General features: G+C 34.2%; 1 protein-coding gene across 2 annotated transcripts in view; it reads right to left on the bottom strand.

Annotated features, from left to right (window-relative positions):
• The window catches only part of FER (FER tyrosine kinase), a 313,312-nt gene that overhangs the window by 171,319 nt on the left and 121,216 nt on the right, over positions 1-20,777 (bottom strand). For both annotated transcript variants that reach the window (XM_087815481.1, XM_016221979.2), the window contains 2 exons: positions 15,300-15,392; positions 1,328-1,534 (listed from right to left, as the gene is read on the bottom strand). In XM_087815481.1, the coding sequence (XP_087671607.1) occupies positions 1,328-1,534; positions 15,300-15,392 (300 nt within the window). The remainder of the gene's footprint in view (positions 1-1,327; positions 1,535-15,299; positions 15,393-20,777) is intronic.

Raw genomic sequence — 20,777 nt, 5'->3', positions numbered from 1 at the left:
TTTTTTGTTTCTAAGAATACTAATTTAAAGTCCTATAGTTACATAGGACAAGCTAGAAGTGGTATTAAGAAAAATATTTCAGTCTTATTTAAAGTATAACCTATAAAAATAGTAAGTTTTAGAGCTTAGAATATAGAAGGAAATATTTATATAAATTATAGTTAGTTTATACTTTACCTATGATTTTTCCTCTACAAGTCTCACATCATTTTATAAATATTGCCCGCATGATCACAGGTTGTAATAGGAAAGCTTATCTACATCCATTAGAAAGGTCCCCACAAATTTTATGAATTTGACAAGGAAATAAGGAATGATATACTACTAGAAATAGTAAGTCAGGAGTATGAGAGTAAGCAAATATGATTATCAAGTTGAAGTGCGAATACTATGCAAAATTAACAAATAAGGTGAAAATTATAATATATACTTTTAATGGCCTTATTTCTTTTAATCCATCTGAATGGCATCTACTGCCACTTAAATATAGTTACTAGATATGACTATACTAAATACCACTGTATACTTTTAAATGCTTACTTTTATGGTATGTGAATTTCATCTCAGATATATAGATAGATTAGATACATTGAGATATATTGTAGCTGCATATATATATTTGAGACTTTTCATCTACTTAAGGCTTAATAAAGACTGTAACACATAAAACGTAGTCTAGCAATGCTTAAATAAATTTTAATAAATGTATTAGTATTAGAACAAGTAATGTTAATAGATCATTTTTAAAATTTTCCTCAATTTTTATTTATGGTTTATTAATGCCGACAAGCAATAGATTATACATAAAAGGGGGGAAAAAACCTTAATCCTAAGTGAATCATAAAATCAGCTCAACTATCATTATCCCACTCATTAAGGAATTTTATTATCACTATTTAATAAAGTATTTCTTTAAAAATCTCTCAGGATACCACTTTTAAATACAATTTCAAGGGCTTGTTTCAAGAGCATAAAATTCATAATTATAAATCTCCAGAAAAAATGATAATAATCACATTATTTCTATTTTAAAATATCTTTAATTTTCAAATTTAACTCAAATATTTTAAATATTTATGCATTTAAATTTGATTTCAATTTGTAACAACTATTTTTAACTTACAATATTTTAAAGTGCATATTTCCTTAATAAGATTAACATTTTAGTGAGTTTTGGAGCATTATTTTTAAGGAATTCAACAAAAACAAATTAAGTGCTAAACTCTAAGTGTTACAGGCATTTATAAAAAACTATTAATCATTTTATTACCATTATACCACAATGAACTACATCAGAATATACATATAAACTAAATTAGAAACGTACATCAACATTTTGTATGATAAAGTGTCTCCTTTGTCCATCAGAAAATACAGAAAGGACATATTCACCAGGTTTCCCATGGCTCTCTCGCACCAAGAAGTCTCCTTGTTGTTTTAACAGATCTTGCGCTTCTATCCTGGGAATTGCACCATGGTACCAGTCCTGTTCTGTCAGGGGCTTCTCACTTATGGGGATCGTCGTATCACAGTACTTGAGAAAAAATTGAGGGGGGGAAACTAAATTAGAAAAAAATAGCAATTTTTTTCCTAGTAAAATTCAAAGCAATTACAAATACTTCTTACACATGTTCTTCCCTTTAATTGACCAATGAAAAGTTATATGATGAATCTGAAATTTTCATAATTTTTAAAGAAATATCTCGTGGAATACTGCTGTTGAAGTTTAGCACAAATGCAAAGCCTTCAATATTTTAAGTACTTTTTTTTTCTATCTATCATACATAGGTACACACAATATCAGCATTTAGAGTTAATATTTATAGTCCTTAATGTATCATAAAACAGATCCATTTATTTAAAATTTATCAACCAGAGAATTACAAAAAAAGGGGGAGGGTATTATTGGAGAAATTTATCACAAAACTTCATTTTTATTTAAATTAAAAGTTATTTCTTTGTATGGAATTAACTCTCGATTACACAGGCTGTGGGCAGTCCATGTGACATGTTCCAGGAGCACTCCCTAAGGCTTCGTTTGAGGCTGCCTGGTTGCTGTGCCTTCCCCTTCTAATCCTCACTCCCCTCGCCTCCTTAACCATCGCCTCTGCCATATGGATGGATGGTCCTGATCCTGCACAGCGATGGTAGGTAAAACCTTAGAGAAACAGCATCACTGAAATCCAGCAACATGCAATTACAAACATGACAAAACATGGGGAGAATAGAAGCCACGAGCATGGCAGGAAAAACAAATTTTCCATTATTTTAGGAGGCCAAACACTAAGACCAAATAGCAAAGATAACTAGGAGCTGATTATATTTTCTTGAAACGTTTCTAATTTATAATAGAATCACATATTTTATGATTACAAGTAAAAGTTATTTGTTTTTAATCATCCACAGGAACTAAATTCACCCAGATGGTAAGAGTACTTTACTTTATAGGCAAGGTGCAATAATATGCACAATGCCTTATTTAATTTAGATGGGAAAATTAGAATTAGTAATAAATGAAGAGCAAATTTTCACATAAGAGGTTTTTCAGGCTAATATTATGAACTGCATATAGAAACAAAGTATGGTATCTTTGTGGTAATGAAAACTAGCTTTGAAGATAGTCTTCACTGTTTCGTACCACAGAAGAGGCCCAAACTTTACTGCTCAAAGTTTCATTTATAGTATCCAAAACTCATCCTATTGATTTAAAAAAAGAAACTTGAAAAATCTCAAATAGACTTCCAAGAAGAGTACACATTTGGGTTGCTTCTTCAATCCCTTATGACATTTTTTATTCTTTAAATATATACATGGTTTAACTGTACATGGAAATTTTTTATAAACTAAATAAGCTTTTTTCTTTTAATAATAATTATGATAAGTACAGTATTTCCCCAATTATTTAAATTGTGTTCCCAAAAGTGTGTTTAAAGCACAAATTATATAAAAAACAAGCCATAACTATAAGAGGTGAGCATTTTATATATATATATACATATACACACACATATATATAACTTTTAAAAACAAACGCATAATCTACACAAAATTAACTTTTTGTTTTACTATACTAACAGTTTACAGTCCTTAAAGTAGGTAGTCAAAATGGTTAAATATTTCTTTTCCAAGATTTTATCATAGTGCATCTCATTATATTAAAATTTTTACTATAATAGAAATATTTCCAAGTCTCACCTGTGGTAAAACTGTTTCATTGACTTTTTTTCTCTGAAAAAAATCAATGAAAAAAATCAATGAAATAAGAAATTCGGTGTTACTTCTTTACAAAGAACTTGTTTTCATCATCTCTCAGAAAGGTCTACATAACAGAAAAGCATCACAAATAAGGAAGTCATGTGCTTGATTTCTTGTCCTATTCAACCTATCCTCCCAAATTCGATTTTCTTAGGATTTGGAGAATGCGGTACCTGGATTACTCATTAAGTAAGATGGGCATTTGAAGTGCAGAAGCTCAGCTAATACTATGAGTAACTCAATGAAGGATGTGAAGTGAGAAATACGTTTGGGGGGGAAAAACGCATCCTCAAAGAACATTTGTTTTTTAAAAAGAATGAATAGGAAGGAACTTGCATTGCTATTTCATAGGGTTATACTCCGGTTCTTTGGGTTTATTGGTTTCTTTTGGATAGGAAAGGAAGCTTAGAGATCTGTTACTCCCCAGGCCCTAGACAATACTGTTAAAAAAAATGTAGGCTGAAGTTACTGTGAGTATATGTGTGTACATATGTATACACACACATTCACAGGGAAAGGTCAGACATGTTCCCTGTCTGGGTCTATCAGATATTTCAGGTACTTCTCTGGAAGCACTGGAAGGAACACTTTTACTAATATGACTTTAATGAAATTCCAGTACAATTTTGCACGCTCGATAGTAGTGGAATGTAAGGTGCATGCAACAACATCCAAAGAGCTGTCATAATGACTTTTTACACCTCAAACATCACATCTTTCTAAGCCTCAGTGGAAAAAGATTTTTTCCTTATTGATAAGTTATCTAAGATTTTGCCAAAGATATGGTGGAAGGGAAGCCTCCTTTTTTAAACTTATACTTAATCCAATACAGTGAATAAGCTATACTTTTAAGATAAGCTTTCCTGATTGACCCAGCTAACCCTTTCATTAGTTATTTTGCCCTGGACCTTGTTTTTAAAGAATATTCCAGCAGAAACATGTGGGCTGAATGAAATAAAAATATTGGTTTAAATGAAGAGGCAATGAGGAGTCTGTGCTAGAAAATAAAAATATTTGGGGGGAAGTATAAAAGGTCATTTTTTCCTTGCCCTAAAGGTTCAGGCTAATTTCTAAGTATGTAATGAAGATTTGTATACCTCTATCTCAGACATTTGAGTGCAAGATGAGCTCCTTCTTGAGAGGAAAAGATAAAGTGTTAAAAAAATTAAACTCTGGATTTTATTAAAATTTAGCACCTAGGTAAAGGGAGCAAATGGGGAAGGAGGGACATCTGTAATACTGTCAACAATAAATAAATAATAAAATAAAATAAAAAACCACTTTAAAAGAAACTAAAATAAAACAATAGAGAACCTACAAGTAAACCTCTCAATAATCTTGACCAGGCTAAATAAAACTTCACCACAAACACTAAATTTTTTTATGAATTTTTAATAACCATAAAAATGACATTTAAATCTTTTTTATTCTTACATAAATTTAGTTTTTAAATTAATAATGTAAGTGATGTATTCTTTCAAATGCAGTTTAGTAATATACTGGGAAGACTACAAGTAACGCACAGGATTTTAAACATTTGTCAAAAATTTCACAAAGTCCCTTTAAGTCTTAAGTTATATATCACTGGGAAATTTTAGGAAGAGATTAAGAATCAAACGCCATACAATCAGAAGCAAGAGAATCACCAAACACTTGCAAAAGGTAGGAAATACAGATCTCTTAAACAGGGATCTGCCTGATGGTTGTAAAAGCTGTTCTCAGTAGAAGGGGAACTGTAACCACACATAGAAAAAGTGTAATTTATACCATTTAGAGTTTGATAGTTGAACAAACACTTAAAATGAAAACATGAATACTAAAAATGTTCTTTCTGCCATTTTTCAAATTTCTAGTTACATTTTGCATTTACTGAATGAGTTCCTTCTTAAAACAATAAAAAAATTTTTTAATGTTCTTGATATTTGATCTTCATGATCAATTAGTTGCCTTCAGACTAGATAAGCATGATGTAAATTAATTAGAGCAGTGGTTCTGTCTATAACAGGCCTATACTAAATCTACAAATTCTAATTTTTCAGCAACTAAGTAGAATTGGTCATTTTTTCATGCACTACTATTATTAACCAAAACAAAGATACTTTACCTAGTATTTACTCTCCACAATAAAACTAGCAACAAAACTCTTATTCATAAATGTCTTAATTAAACAATGGTTTTGTACTTTTTAGGAAACTAACTGTGTTTAGTCTTTAACATTATAACTGTGGGCTAGCATAATGACTAGGCAGAATTACATGCTGATCAGAGATTCTCCCTCTTACATGAAATTTTATTTTAAAAGATAGATAACTAGACCAAACTCAAATATCACCTTAGTTCCATAACCTCCCATTTCCTTGATTGACTTTTTGTGAACCTTCTTGATGTCCCTTAAGAGACACTATGTCTAGCAAAATATATTTTCCTAAAGGCCTTTCATTTTTGGTCTAAGACTCCTACTCCCTCCAATATCTTCTGATTTCCTCTTTTAAAACAAAGGAAAGACATGGTTCTTTAGTTCCTTTACTCATCTTTGTATTAGTAATAATTTTTTCCTCTTTATTATTTTTATCCATTTACCTTTTCCAATTGTTCTTGTAACTCATTCATTCTTTCAACTGATCATTTCACTGCACTTTTTTTCTCCACTTTTATTTTTTTAGTTTCATATATTCTCTCCTTAATGCCACAATATCAATAACACATTTAGTCAATTAACTGTATGCAGTGCTAATTTCATATATACATCTCAACTAAAACTATTAGCAGATCATAATAACATGTCAGTATGTTACATTCCCACAAATTTAAATATGTATCATTAAACTGGAATTGCTTGTATAGAATTCAGTATCAATCTGACAGGATCTGGGTCACCTGTTTTAATCATTTGAGCAAAGATATAAAAGAATAGATTTGCTCCCTATACAGTAAAATTATAGAAAATAAATCCTGATGAGCCCTTCTCCAAAATTACATGCAATAATGCTAGGGATTCAAAATGTGCAATTCTGAGCATGCTATTTAGTCTTCCTAAACATGCCTAACTGTACAAGAGAATTCAGCATGGGTATAGCAGTGATATGATGCAAAAGTTTAAATTTTTATTTTCCCTGTTTGTTGTTTTTCTATATCTTAGTGTCTGGACAGAAAAAAACAGGGGGTTGGGTAAATGAGACTTTAAAAATAAAAGAAGACAATTAAGGTTTGAAATACGTAATATTCAACCTGATTAAATAGCATGCCTATTAGAGGAAGAAAAAAGTTGCTTCGCTAAACTTAAAGGAGAACACTAAAAAACACAAGCAGTTTATCACATTATGCATAAAAAACAAAAAACCTACAGTGCCCTATCCCAATGGTGGAAGCCAAGCATTATAACGCTAACATTATAACAAATGTACAAGTTAAACATAGCTGAATTTAAATTGTCTAATTTTCTAAAAGGAAGCAACCAAGCAAATCATATGAATAGATTATCCTATATAATGGAAGCATATCTTTATTTTCCAATATTTTTACTTTCTAAAATCTTGCAAAGTAATTCAAAAATTAATAAACATATATGCAAATAGAGTATTTCAAAAATAGGAATTTTAAGAAGACAAGAGTTAAATAATTAAATATTCTTCTTACGTCTAAAAAAATAGTTATTTGGACCAAAATGTGCTTTATTCTAAAATATTTAGAATATTCTAAAAATGTTTTAAAGAACATTACTCAAAGAGCACTACTATTTGGATCAGTGATACAACCAGAATTCACAAGGGGCTGTAATATGGAGTCACAAGTTGTTTGCTCAACCACTTATTATGGAAATTCTCCAGTAAAAAAATGGCTCTGGAGAAGGACCGAATTCCTGAGATGACTAAGACAGATCTCATTGAAAATAATGTGGTTTAAAAGACTTCCAATGGAGTCCTGGACGGTGTAGCTCAGTTGGTTGGAGCATCACCCATGCACCAAAGGGTCACGGGTTTGATTCCCAGTCAAGGCACATACCCAGGTTGCAGGTTTGATCCCTGGTTGGGAAGCAACTGATCGATGTTTCTCTCTTTCCCTCTCCCCTTCCTCTCTCTCTAAAATTAATTTAAAAACATATCCTCGAGTGAGGATTTAAAAAAAAAAAAACACTTCCAGTGGAAATAGACCCTCATGATTGCCAGTAGGCTTTCAGATTATGTAATTAATCCTGTCTAATACCTCTTGCCTTAACTTCAGAAGCAGTCTCTGAGAAACAGTTCAAAATTATAACTTCCTGAGAAGATACTATATGTGCAATAGGTCTGTGCCCAGAGGTACTCATAGGTAACACCTTTAGTAAAATGAAAAAAGACCACATGCCTGGAGCTGATATGACATATTAAAATACTACTTTGATCATGACAATAAATATTCAACATCCACCATCATATACTATATTCAGTTAAAGCCAAATTCATCTATCAGCTAATTCTCTTACATTTTTCCTTTCATTGAGACTGTTAATTGATCTGTTAGACTGTCTTCAAAGGTAGCTCTATATTTTAGCCAAACTGTTTTAACACTAAAATAAATAGCAATGCACATCCAATGGGAATATTATTATGACTAATTCTAGTTTCATGTCCTTAGATATAATACAAGTAATTGCTTTATTTTTATCTAAAATTTTGCTTTAAAGTTCCAATTTTTGTATGTTCAATTGAATAGAGAAAGTTGTTGCTTTTTTAAAATTTTAATTTAAATATGCTTCCACATACAAAAGATCAAATTTGGGCCTCTGCTTCACACCATATATAGAAATTAACTCATAATTGATCAAAGAACTACATGTAAGGGCCAAAACTATAAAACCCTCAAAGGGGAGCAAAGGTAAAAATCTGCATGAACTTGGATTAGACAATGGGTATTTTTTAGATATGACATCAAAGGAAATGTATCATCAAAGAAAAATTGGTAAATTAAACTTTGTCAAAATTAAAAACTTTTGTCAAAGGACACTATCAAATAAGTGAACAGATAATTCACAAAATGAGAAAAAGCACTTTCAAAAGAGGAGCTTGTGTACAAAATATCTGAAAGACTTATAATTCAACAATAAAAAAGTAACCAGAAGAGATTCCAAGATGGTGGCGGATTGAGTTGAAGCTACACTGACACTCTCCCAGGACCAAATTGGAATTACAACTAAAACATAGAAAAACAATCCTGAATAACCAACTGCAGCTGAAGACGAGCTGGAGGGCACCCTCATAACCAAAGTCCTAAAACAGAGACACATAGAGACTAGTAGGAAGTGTGGAGGTGTGAGACCGCTGGCTGGGATCCCACAGGCAGCAGCTGAGGGACTGGAGGGATATCACAGCTGTGGGGGGTTCCCACTAAGGACTCTGGGGCCTAAACCCCAGGCTGGGTTTCCCAGCCCAGAGCACCAGAGCTGAGAAAGGTGCCCACATAACATTTGGGTGCTGGAAAAAGCAGCAAGGTTTCTGTCTGCAAGGGAGAGACACCTGGAAATGCAGGCACCCTCTTAAAGGGCCAAAGCACAAAGTTTCCTGTGCGGCCACTCACCTGGGGCTCTGGAAGAGGGAGGGCAGAGTGCACTAGAGTGGTGTGAGAAAAATCCGGAGTTTCGGGCTCTGGGAACAGAGCTCAGAGGGCAGCCATCTGGATTACTGTGCTAAGTCATTCCCCCATACTGCAGAGGATATCTATCTCAGGCAGACCTTTGCCAGCCAGTTAGCTTTCGCCTGGGGAGAAGCAATTGCCCCGCCCACTGGAAAACATCTGGCCCCACCCTGTGGAGTTTATGCCTTGCGGTGGTCTACAGCCTGAGGCTAATTAAGAAACTAAGATCAATCAGCCTTCAGGCAGAGGAGCTATGAGTCTTTGCCCAATCTGCTTCTGGACATGGGCCTTGGAAAAGCAGACTTTGGTGTGCATCTTGGTCCTGTCCAAATGCACCCAGCCCCAGCAGAGGGAACCACAAGCTGTGGGTTGATAGCTCCAAACATGGTACTCGAGGCCAGTCACAAAGAGCGTTTGACATTGGCCTGCCCCAGAGACCCTCCAAAAGGACCGAAAGTCCCCGTAGATCCACCTAATACACAGAGATAACCCAAATAGACAGCCAAAATGGGGAGACAAAAAAACAAGCCCCAAATGAAAGAATAAGAGAAGTCTCCAGAAAAAGAGCTAAATGAAATGGAGATAAGCAATCTATCAGATATAGAGTTCAGAATACTGATTTTAAGGATGCTCAACAGCATGAGAAAAGATACAGAAACCATAAAAAATGACCAGTCAGAAATGAAGAATGATATTGCAGAAATTAAAACATACACTGGAAGGAATAAACAGCAGATTAGAGGAAGCTGAGAACTGGATCAGTGAATTAGAGGACAGGGTAGAAAAAAAGTCACTCAATCAGAGATCCAAAAAGAAAAAACAATTAAAAAACACGGGGACAGTCTAAGGGAGCTGTGGGACAACATAAAATGTAACAACATTTGCATCATAGGAGTACTAGAAGGGGAAGACAATAAGCAAGGGCTAGAGAGAATTTGTTTGAAGAAATAATGGCAGAAAACATCACTAACCTGGTCAAGGAAAAAGCCACACAAGTTCAGGAGGCACGGAGAGTCCCAAGCAAGAAGAACCCAAAGAGACCCACACCCAGACACATCATAATTAAAATGCCAAAAATTCAAGACTAAGAGAGAATCTTAAAAGCAGCAAGAGTAAAGCGAGTTGTTCCCTACAAAGGAGCTCCCATAAGGCTGTCAGCTGATTTCTCATCAGAAACTCTACAGGCAAGAAGGGAATAGCATGAAGTATTCAAGGTAATGCAAAACAAAGATCTAAAAGCAAGACTACTCTATCCAGCAAAATAGATGGTGAAATTAAGAGCTTCCCAGACAAAAAAACAAAGGCTAAAGGAGTTTATCACCACCAAACCAGCATTGCAGGAAATGTTAAAGGGAATGGTGGAATAATAAGAAAAAATAGAGAAACATAGGCATAAAGAATTAAAATGGCAATAAATAAGGACCTATCAGTAATAACCTGAAGGACTTTAAGGGAGAGATCAACAGCAATACAGTCAAGGTCGAGGATTTTAACACTCCACTGACTTCACTAGATAGATCTTCCAGACAAAAAGTCAACACAGAGACAATGACTAAATGGCACACTAGATCAAATGCATTTAATTGATATTTACAGAACATTTCACCCTAAGCTGCAGAATATACATTCCTCTCACGTGCACATGGATCATTCTCAAAGACCACATGTTAGGACACAAAACAAGTCTACAAGTTCAAGAAGATTGAAATCATATCAAGCATCTCAGATCACAATGGCATGAAATTAGAAATCAACTACAGTAAAAACACTCAAAACATTCAAACACATAGAGGCTAAATAACATGTTACTAAACAATAAATGGGTTACCAATAAGATCAAGAAAGAAATCAAAAACTTCCTGGAAACAAGTGAAAATGAATGCACAACAACCCAAAATCTATGGGACATAGCTAAAGCAGTCCTGAGAGGGAACTTCATAGCACTACAGGCCTGCCTCAAAAAGCAAGAAAAATTTTTGATAAGCTCTCTAACCCTACGACTTATAGAATTAGAAAGCTCCCCTGTGAAGCCATCTGGACCAGGACTTTTGCTTGCTGGGAGTTTTTTTATTACTGCTTCAATTTCATCAGTTGTTATTAGCCTATTCAAATTTTCTGATTCTTCCAGATTCAGTTTTACATGATCTCATTCATATGTGGAATCTAATAAACAAAATAGACTGAGAAACATAACAAATTCAGAGACATAGAAACATGGAACAGACTGATGAATCTCAGTGGGAAGGTGGGGGTGGGGAGAGATTAATCAAAGAACTTATATGCAAATATGCATAACCCATGGACACAAACAATAGTGTGGTGAAGGCCTGAGGGGTGGACGGGGCAGATGTAGGATGGAGGGGATCAATGGGGAAAAGGGGGTTATCTGTAATACTTTCAACAATAAAGATAAATTTAAAAAAATTTTTTTTAAAAAGCAACCCAATTAAAAATGTGCCAAGGAAATAAATAGTCATATCTCCAAAGAACATACATGAGTGGTCAATAAGCATATAAAATGATATTCAACATCATTAGTCATCAGAAAAAAACAAATGAAAACTATAATAATATACCACCTCTTACCCACTTGGATGCCTATAATTTTTTTTTAATGGAAAATAAGTGTTGATGAGATTGTGGAGAAATTAGAACACTCATATACTGTTGGTGAGAATGTAAAATGACGCAATCACTGTGGAAACAGTTTGGCAGTTCCTCAAAAACTTACACATAGAATTATCATATGACCCAGAAATTCCTAGGCATACAATTGACAGAAATGAAAACATTATGACAACAGAAATGTTGACTGCAGAGTTATTCATAATAGCTAAAAAGTAGAAACAACCCAAATATCTATCAGCTGATGAATGGATAAACAAAATATGTGATAAATCCATACAATAGAACATTATTCACTCATAAAAAGGATTAACCTTGAAAACACTGTACTAACTGAAAGAAACTAGACACGAAAGGTCACATCTTGTATAATTCTATTTATGTCAAATGTCCAGAATAGGCAAATCCATAGGGATCAAAAATAGATTAGTGAGTGCCAGAAAATGGGAAAGGGGGGCAATTGAAACTAATTGCTAATAGGTATGAAGTATCTTATTGGGGACACCGAAGTGTTCTGCAAGTAGTGATGACGGTTGCACAGTGCAGTGAGTATACTAAGAACCACTAAGTGTACACTTTAAAACGGTGAATTCTACGTTATGTGAAGTATATCATCATAAAATATTTTAAATACGGTTAACTATGCCATGTTGTAGAGACTTCTATAAAGGGAAAAAAAACGTTTGTAGTAATTAAAAATTTCCCTTCTATTTTACTTTTACCAAATTAGAATACTCTAAAAAAATACTATATTGTATCAGAAAATGCCTAAATTGCAATGCATCTTAGATTATCATGCTTAACACCTGAAACCTTCACATACATATTAAGACTCAAGACTTTAGTTACCTACGTATTTGAGGAAAAAACATCCTTCTCCAAACAAGTAGGATACCTAATGACTTAGAGAAACAATTGTGTACATTTATTCGTAGAGTAACAGTGTCATAAACCACAGATTGCCTCAGTCTTTTTAGTACATGAGATCTGTAATAAATCAGGAAACACCAAAGGGCACTTAACTTAAGGAAATAATAGCTGCCTTTATCATGAAGATACAAATTGATCACTGGGCCTCAAGGAAGTGAACATTCACAAGAATTCTCAATTTCAGAGGGAGCATTTGCTTAGAAGCAATGGGCATTTCATAGCTTCCAGGATGTTGATCATTTATTTTAAAGAACAGACGACACTGTACATCCAAATGAAGCACATGTTTTGTGAGAAACGCATTTCAATTCATGTCAGGAAAAGGCAGTTTGTAAACACCAAAGGTTTGCCAATATCAGTCACTGTCAATTTAGTAATTTTATTTAAGAATAAGGTAAAAACCATTTTAAAATGGAGAATATAACATGTAAACACCTTCAGATATTTAAAAAGTTATGGTTTATACCATTAATTCATTAAGATTGGGCATAATATACCTAGCACCCTTTTAGGATAGCCAACCCTATGTAACTCTATCAAATGAGCTAACTGGGTTTCTCTCTGTTTCTAGAGGTAAATCAGTGTGTCTTAAAAAACAAAACTTCTCTCATCTTCTGATCAACCCTGACTTAGAACCAAAAGCTAAAGTTCCCATAACTATGGGCTTAAAAGCAATATATGTAACGTTAAGTCTCAGAAGCCACTGTTGCACTCCCAGACACTTGTTTTGAGGGCACCAGATACTTAGCACCCCAGGTTATGGGGAAAGCAGACATGCAGAGACATGCGGAGTGTTAGCCCCTTTCCACAATCATAAATTCTTATTTTTCTGTCACTAGCTAAGCTTCTGAAGCTCTAAATTCCATTCTCCTACATTTATATCTAAGAATAAAGCTGAAGGAAACCCTGAGTTTTTAATGGGCCTTGGTTCTCAAGTATTTAAAACATTTTACTTGTCAAGCTTGATCTTACAACACACAAAAAGGAAAATTGGGGGTGGAGGACAGCACCTTTCATAAATTAGAACACTAATAAACAGCTATTAGTTGCTGGTATAAAGGCCTTTGATCTAAATGAAATAAAGGTAAGCTAATGACAGCTTAACTATGCCATGTAGTTCAATGGCTTTTTTTAATGTTTAATAATTTTATGAAAAGCTAACTGGGGTATTGGAACATTTCTTTTCAAAATCTATTTTAGTTTTTCTTCTTAAAAACGTTTTAAAATATTTCATCTCAACATTTTCTTCAAATAAAAGTTTTTAAAAACTGTCCTTGTATAGTCTCTAGAACTTGTTATAAATTCTTAATCATCTCCTACACTTATTTTGATGTCAAATCATAATAAACCAAGTCCTATGAACTACTACTTATCTGTAAAACTGTAGATCAATTACTTAAGAAAATAAGAGTAGGGCCCTGGCTGGTTTTGCTCAGTGGTTAGAGCATCAGCCCACGGACTGAACAGTCCAGGGTTGAATTTCGGCCAAGGGCACATACCTCGGTTGCAGGCCTGGCCCCGGTTGAGGTGCGAGCAGGAGGCAACCACTCAATGTGTCTCTCTCACACTGATGTTTCTCTCTCTCTCTCTCTCCTCCTTCCACTCTCTCTGAAAAAAACAATGGAAAAAATATCCTCCAATGAGGATTAAAAAAAAAAAGAAAGAAAATAAGAGTAGGAAATGGGCCTTGAAAGAGATTTACTCTATCATGTTGCTTTTGCTTATAATTGTTTTTATTTTCACTTGCTATTTAATGCCGCATGAGATGGTCTGCGTTAGCTCACAGCTCCCTCCCTATTCCCACAGAACTGCTGTATACAGGAAGTAACAGTAGCAACATCAAAGGCTAAAATGTAAGTAGTAAATCTCTTTTGTATAAAAATATAATTTTACTTTTTGTTACAATACCTGCTGATTACCTTACTTATATATAAGAGATTGTTGCATGAGTGAAATAAATATGAGAGCATGTTTTACATACTAAAAAGGAATTATAGCAAATAAATCCAAAATGTGAATGAAAATTTAACTAATCTATGGTTAGGGAATAGTTTCTTTTTCTAAATAAGACTAGGTTGCATTGTCTCAAACAGGAAAATTTTTTAAAAGTAAGAAATAATATTAAGATGTTATGTAGAAACTGAGAGAGATGGGGGAAAGCATGTAATTATTTATACTGAATATTGTTGTGTTGACCAGCATTCAATAAGATGTCAATGTAAAGCTCTATTGCCAATTAGGCATGGCTAGAATAAAAAGCTTGACAATTAAGTTTTATAGGTTATGAAGTGAAAAAGTACTTTAAATTTTTACCATATAAATGGAATAAGAATATTTTTTATCTTGCTTGATTATAGCCACTATTACTAAAGATAACTTATATTCTATGCACTGTTGTAATATGCCAAACCCAAATTTCAAACATTTCAATATTGTAATTTAATGTTCTAAAAAATATGAACACATATATAAAAAGATATATGTAAAAAATGCATAAATAATAATCTGTATTATAAAAATATGTTTCACTGTATAAAACACATATATAAAAAGATATATGTAAAAAATGCATAAATAATAATCTGTATTATAAAAATATGTTTGCTTATAGTATTCCTTTAATAAAGTACCAAAGTTCATAAAATGCTTCCTGTAATATTTATTTGTAGTACAAGAAGTTTCTTTCTTTCCTTCCTACATCAATGTTACAAAGGGTTTTACTATTACATACATGCACAGACTCATATACATATAAAAAGTTAAAATATGAACTTACTTTTCCTTTTGTAAAGACAAATTTACATATGATATTCATTGGTATATCAGAGAGAGCTAGGCAATGACTATTTTCAGTAGCACATAGAGTTCATCCTACTTACTGTTGAAGAGCCCAATGCAGATTTTGGAGACCTAATTATTCCAGCAATTGAATGACGAATAGTCTCAAATTTGGATAGCCTCTCCTTCCTTTCCTGGAGAGATTAAGAAAGAAGCCTTCAGCAATAGTGAATATCCAGTATACATACACAGTGATGCTAGGTATTTAGGTATTTATCCACAGCTCATGTCCATCCATCATGTCTTCCAACTAAATAAAATGTAAACTTCCTAACATTAAAGATGACAAAAAACAAAATGCATATAAACTCTATAGTATTTTATTTTCCTGTTCTCTCAATAAATGTCTTCATTGGGAAAAAGTAAAAAAAGGAATAGAAATTCATAAGATGAGCAAAAACAAATACAAAGGAAATTCATGGTAAACCAAATATTAACATGCAGGGGGCAAAAAGACACAAGCTACAAAAAACCAGTCTCACGCAGAAGATTTCAGACAGCACTTGTGGTCATGAGGGATTTTCAAGGAAAAAAAAAAAGGAAAAAGGGAAAACAGGAGGAGAATTATATATAGAACACATTTTTAGACAGTGAATTCCACCTAAGAAGCTAGAAGGTTTCCCAAAGATTCACATGATGATGATGGCAATGTCGGCAACAGAGGAGAGAGTGCACCGCTAAGGGCCGCCCACCCAGACTGCTGTTTGCCACAGGAGGCGTATTTCTGAGGATCGTATACCACCATTGAAGGAAACTTCTCCTTAAGATTTCAAATCTGTAGATTCACTTTTACAAACACAAGTGAACGAATGAGGTAGGTAAAAGTGTAGAAAAGAAGAGAAAGGAGGAAGACATCAGGAGACCTAGGAGGTGAGAAAAAGAGCGTGTGAGGGTCCATGGTGGACGCACCGGTGAGTCCTCCGATGACATTTCAGCTGCTAATTGGCAGCAGACAAAAGACAAGAGACCCTACTGCCAAGTACTGTATTCCCATGTCTTCCATCAGCAATGATGCTCAGTTTCAGTTGTCAGTAGGAAATAACTAAAGCAGGCCACAGATAACATCTTTTGTTTCCTGTGTCTCCAGTACCTAGTGCATGTCTCTGTCTATAATAAACGTAGGCATTTTGAGCCATATGCTACCTAACGAACTCAAACTCAAATCCAAAATTCAACTTTTGTCTCTCTGTTTACCTACTTTTGCTTTATTTACTTTGCATTCTAATAGTTACGGTTCTAATAGTTCTTATTATTCTACAAACACGTGCATATTAATAACTTGAAATAATCTCACGGGACAGATAATCTCAACAACTTTTTCATCATCATCTTTTATAGCTTGCTGGTGATCCTACATAAATCACTATCTGTACCTCAATTCAAACATCTATAAGATGGAAAAAATAATAGAAAACTTCAGAGGGCACTTACAAGTAAATTACTACAAGTGATTAAAAATTAACATGCCGAACGCATGTAAATATTTAATAAAATTCCCCTTTGAGAAGTAAATCTTTCCTGTAGCCCTAACGGTGATGGCCTTTGGAATGTGAGCTGAGCGTGCCCTCTAGAGCCTTCATCCCAGCGGCAGCTTCAGTTTTACTTTCCAGCAAAAATCACTGTAACTGAGCACAAGAAATGCTGGAGGAAACATAGCCCTGAAGTGCTAAAGGAATCTCGAGGCCTTTCTTTAACGCATGTTCATCTTCAACTTGGGTGTTCTGGGTTTTCTTTTTTTATCTATTTCTGGTGCTTGGGAAGTCTTCGAAAATAAAACCGTTTGGGAAGGTAAAACCTGATAAAAGGTATAGCCAGGCTGTGGAAGACGAGAGTAGGAAGCAAGGCATACATAGCAGCTGCTCTGTAAGTGAAATTATGAAGAAATATATGATGGTGTCAAGCACACATATTGGAAAGCACTACAGTAGCTATCGTTCCTCAGTCCCCAGCCTAATTCACACTTCTTATTCCTTTGGGGACCTTCTCCCCCTGACTCTGTGTGGTAGTGGAGGTGGCAGTGGTGCTAGTAGCAGCAGTGACACTGCTGTTGATCTTGCTACAGCTGACAGGCAGATGAAATGAAAGTGCTAACCTCACCTGCTTGCAATGAAAGCTTTACAACAAAGCAGCAAGCTTCTCCTCTGAGTTAATGCTCTTAAAATAATAGACAGGGTACGATCCAATGTATGAATACCAGGAGAACAGAACTGAAAACTGCATGGGAGGTTATGCATAAAGTAGAAAACTCAGGGGAGAGCTTTAAGTATTAGAAAGCATTTTATCTGTATATGATTTAATAAGTCACTGAGATGGTAAAAATAGCTTTCCTCAAGTAACACCTTGGGCGTCAAACCCTAAGAAAGTAAAGAGAACCATTTAAAACCCTTTAATAATATCAAAACAAAAAACATTTTCTTAAGAATGTAATACTAGATAAGTCTAATATAGGTACAGGTGTGGGATAAAAAAAGACTTCAAAAATTGCTTCCTTTATATTAAGTGATGAAGCATCATATAGTGTGTTCGAAGGGACACAATTAGTGAAACTACCCTTTCACTTAAAGTTACTCTTTAAATCAGTTGATGTAAAGTTTTATACAGGGATAATCAAATGCAAATAGTGTATAGAACAGTAACCAGTATCAGCTCGCTTGGTGCCCATATTTCTACAAATAAGACATGAGACTCATTTGCCAAAGCTCCAGTCTACATAGCATTACATACCTGCTCTGAATACATCATGCTGGGCTAAATTCACTGACAGGCTGATTTTTGTATCAAAGAATTAAATGGCTACTTTAAGAAAATAAAGTTAATATTTAAACGCTTCCCTTCAATTACCATAAATACAGTGCCTAATTGTGCCTGTAGGCCTGCCAGGGCTGGTAATGATACACTCATTATACCCTCCTCAAATATTGATAAGGTAAAGAACCTTCTCTAGATTAACGAGACAGGGATTAGTTATGACAAAGGACAGCCCTTCAGAGTGGATATACTTGGGGGCCAGTGAAGGGGGAAAGGAGAGGGAATGTTATAAAATAATACCTCATGTTATGAAATAATATTTGGATGCTATGCCCAGGAAAATGTTATAAGTAGAGCTATAAGTCTATCTTGAAAGAAAAGTTCTAAATGCAGTATCAATTTCATATCCCATTTAAGAATAATTTTTCATTATTTTAAAATTAAATGAAGTAGGGTCTCTCAATATCTCTACCTACTTACCTATCTATAAAACTAAGAGATTGTTTCATAATGATTAAAAGTTTGCCTATTATCAGTTTTTAAAAGCTCTGTAAGAAACAATGCCTAAATTACTTACAGTTACAGTAAAACCATACCTATCAAATTCTGAAGTTACTATTCACTAAAACTCTCAAATTGCAGTGAAATAGGCTCTCAGGCTACCTCCATCCCCTGCCCAGTAAAGCACAGGCAAAGATATAAAAGGCAAGAATTGAGGTTTTGCTGACTGGAGTGATTCTGAAAAAAATTAACAGCTTTTCCAAATAACAGCACATCTAGATGCGGTAGTAAGTAACAAGTTAACATCAACCAAAAAATATATAACAGTTCTCGAAGCATGGCTCTTAAAGGCGGCACTGAAGTAGAAAGATTCTGATGTCAGATGGGATAGAGAGTATGAATCTGGGCAAATTACCCAACTACCCTGGCTCTCAGTTTCCACGTAAGTAAACAGGAAGACAGTGAACTAAATAAAATTTTCATCTTAAAAATTCTGTAACCTCTATCCAATTCTCCAATCAATTGCATCGAATTATTCATTGAAAAAACATAGACAAAAGATTTTCATAGTGTAAAAGAGAACCCTGGTGCACTGTTGGTGGGGTTGCAAATTACTGCAGCCACTACGGAAAAGAGTATAGAGATTCCTCAAAAAATTAAAATCAGAATTATACCATATGCCCCAGCAATTCCATTCATGCACAGTTTCCGGAAGAAATCCAAAACACTAATTTGAAAATATATATGCACCCCTATGTTCATTGCAGCATTATTGACAATAGCCAAGAGATGGAGACAACCTAAGTGTCAATCAACAGACTACTGGATAAAGAAAATGTGGTGCGTGTATACAATGGAATATTACTCAGCCATGAAAAATGAAATCTTACCATTTGTGACAACACACAAACCAAGACAGTATTATGCTAAGTGAAATAAGAGAGAGAAAGATAAATACCATATGATTTCACTTACATGTGGAATCTAAAGAACAAAATAAATGAACAAACAAAACAGAAACAGACTCACAGATACAGAGAACAAACTGAGGGTTGCCAAATGAGATGGGGGTCGGGAGCTGGGTGAAAAAGGTGAAGGGATTAAGGAGTAAAAATTGGTAGTTACAAAACAGTCATGGGAATATAAAGTACAACATAGGGAATACAGTCAATAATATAGTAATAATTATGTATGGTGCCAGCTGGAACACTAGACTTATCAAGGGGAGTACTTCATAAATTATATAAATGTCAAACCACTATGCCGCACACCTGAAACTAACATAAAATAATATTGAATGTCAATTGTAATTGCAAAACAAAACACAACAACAAAGAAGAATTTCATAGTAACAGACAGGCCACCACAGCTACTTCCCTTAGGCATTTAGTCACATTCCCCCTGAGGTGCCCTCAGAACTTAACCCCCAGTGGAGAGTTGAACTATAGTGAAAGGTGCCATTGGAACACTTTTTTGTTAATAATAAGTCATTAAAACAGCCAAACACTATTTCTCACAGACTTCTGAAAATAAACGCAATCTAACAACATTCTTGGAAGGAACAATGAAAGTGATTATGTGGCCGGTAGGAACAGTTAGATACTTATTCCAATCAGGAGGCAGTGAGAATCAAGAAAAAGATAACAGTATTCACGCTCCAACTCCAGGCTGAGTGCCAAATATCTTCGGGACTACTTATGCAAAGCAGCCATGAAATTTGAAGGGATTTTATACCTACAGGGAAATTATAACCCCAGAGAAGATTGTCTCCTGAAAAAAATTCTATGCTGTTGATGACTCCAAAATGTAAATGAAATACTGCAAATATTGATATGTCCTTCATAAAAGGAATGCATTTATAAACAAACAAATAACTGTGCCTTTTGAAGATGCTGATTTGCTGGGGAGAATGAAGGAAACGTAGTTTCTATTTCCATTAGGATATAAAATATAAGTATTAACACAGTTTCTAAATGATTTATTTTAGCAATTGGGTTCTGACTAAAGACAAATCATTTTAGAAGTATTCACTGCCTGGTAACCTAGTTTGTCATGCTGTCTTTTTTCTTCGATGCTTACATATTAAGAGTATTTATTAAGAGAAAGACAGCCCCCTTGCTAAGTCAAACATTTTGTATTCTGAAATAATGAAACTGGAAACCAAATGTGCAAAAGAAACATCTAAATGATTAAAATTTTGTCTTAAAATAACAATGATAAGAAAATTTACAATATAACAGAATAGAGTTTGGTGAAATATAGGTTGTAAA

The sequence above is a fragment of the Miniopterus natalensis genome, chromosome 3 (genome assembly GCF_054644295.1).
Source record: "Miniopterus natalensis isolate mMinNat1 chromosome 3, mMinNat1.hap1, whole genome shotgun sequence".
In the NCBI taxonomy this organism is placed as follows: domain Eukaryota; kingdom Metazoa; phylum Chordata; class Mammalia; order Chiroptera; family Miniopteridae; genus Miniopterus; species Miniopterus natalensis.
The sequence above is the reverse complement of the archived record's forward strand: the minus strand, read 5'-3'. Positions and strand labels throughout refer to the sequence as shown.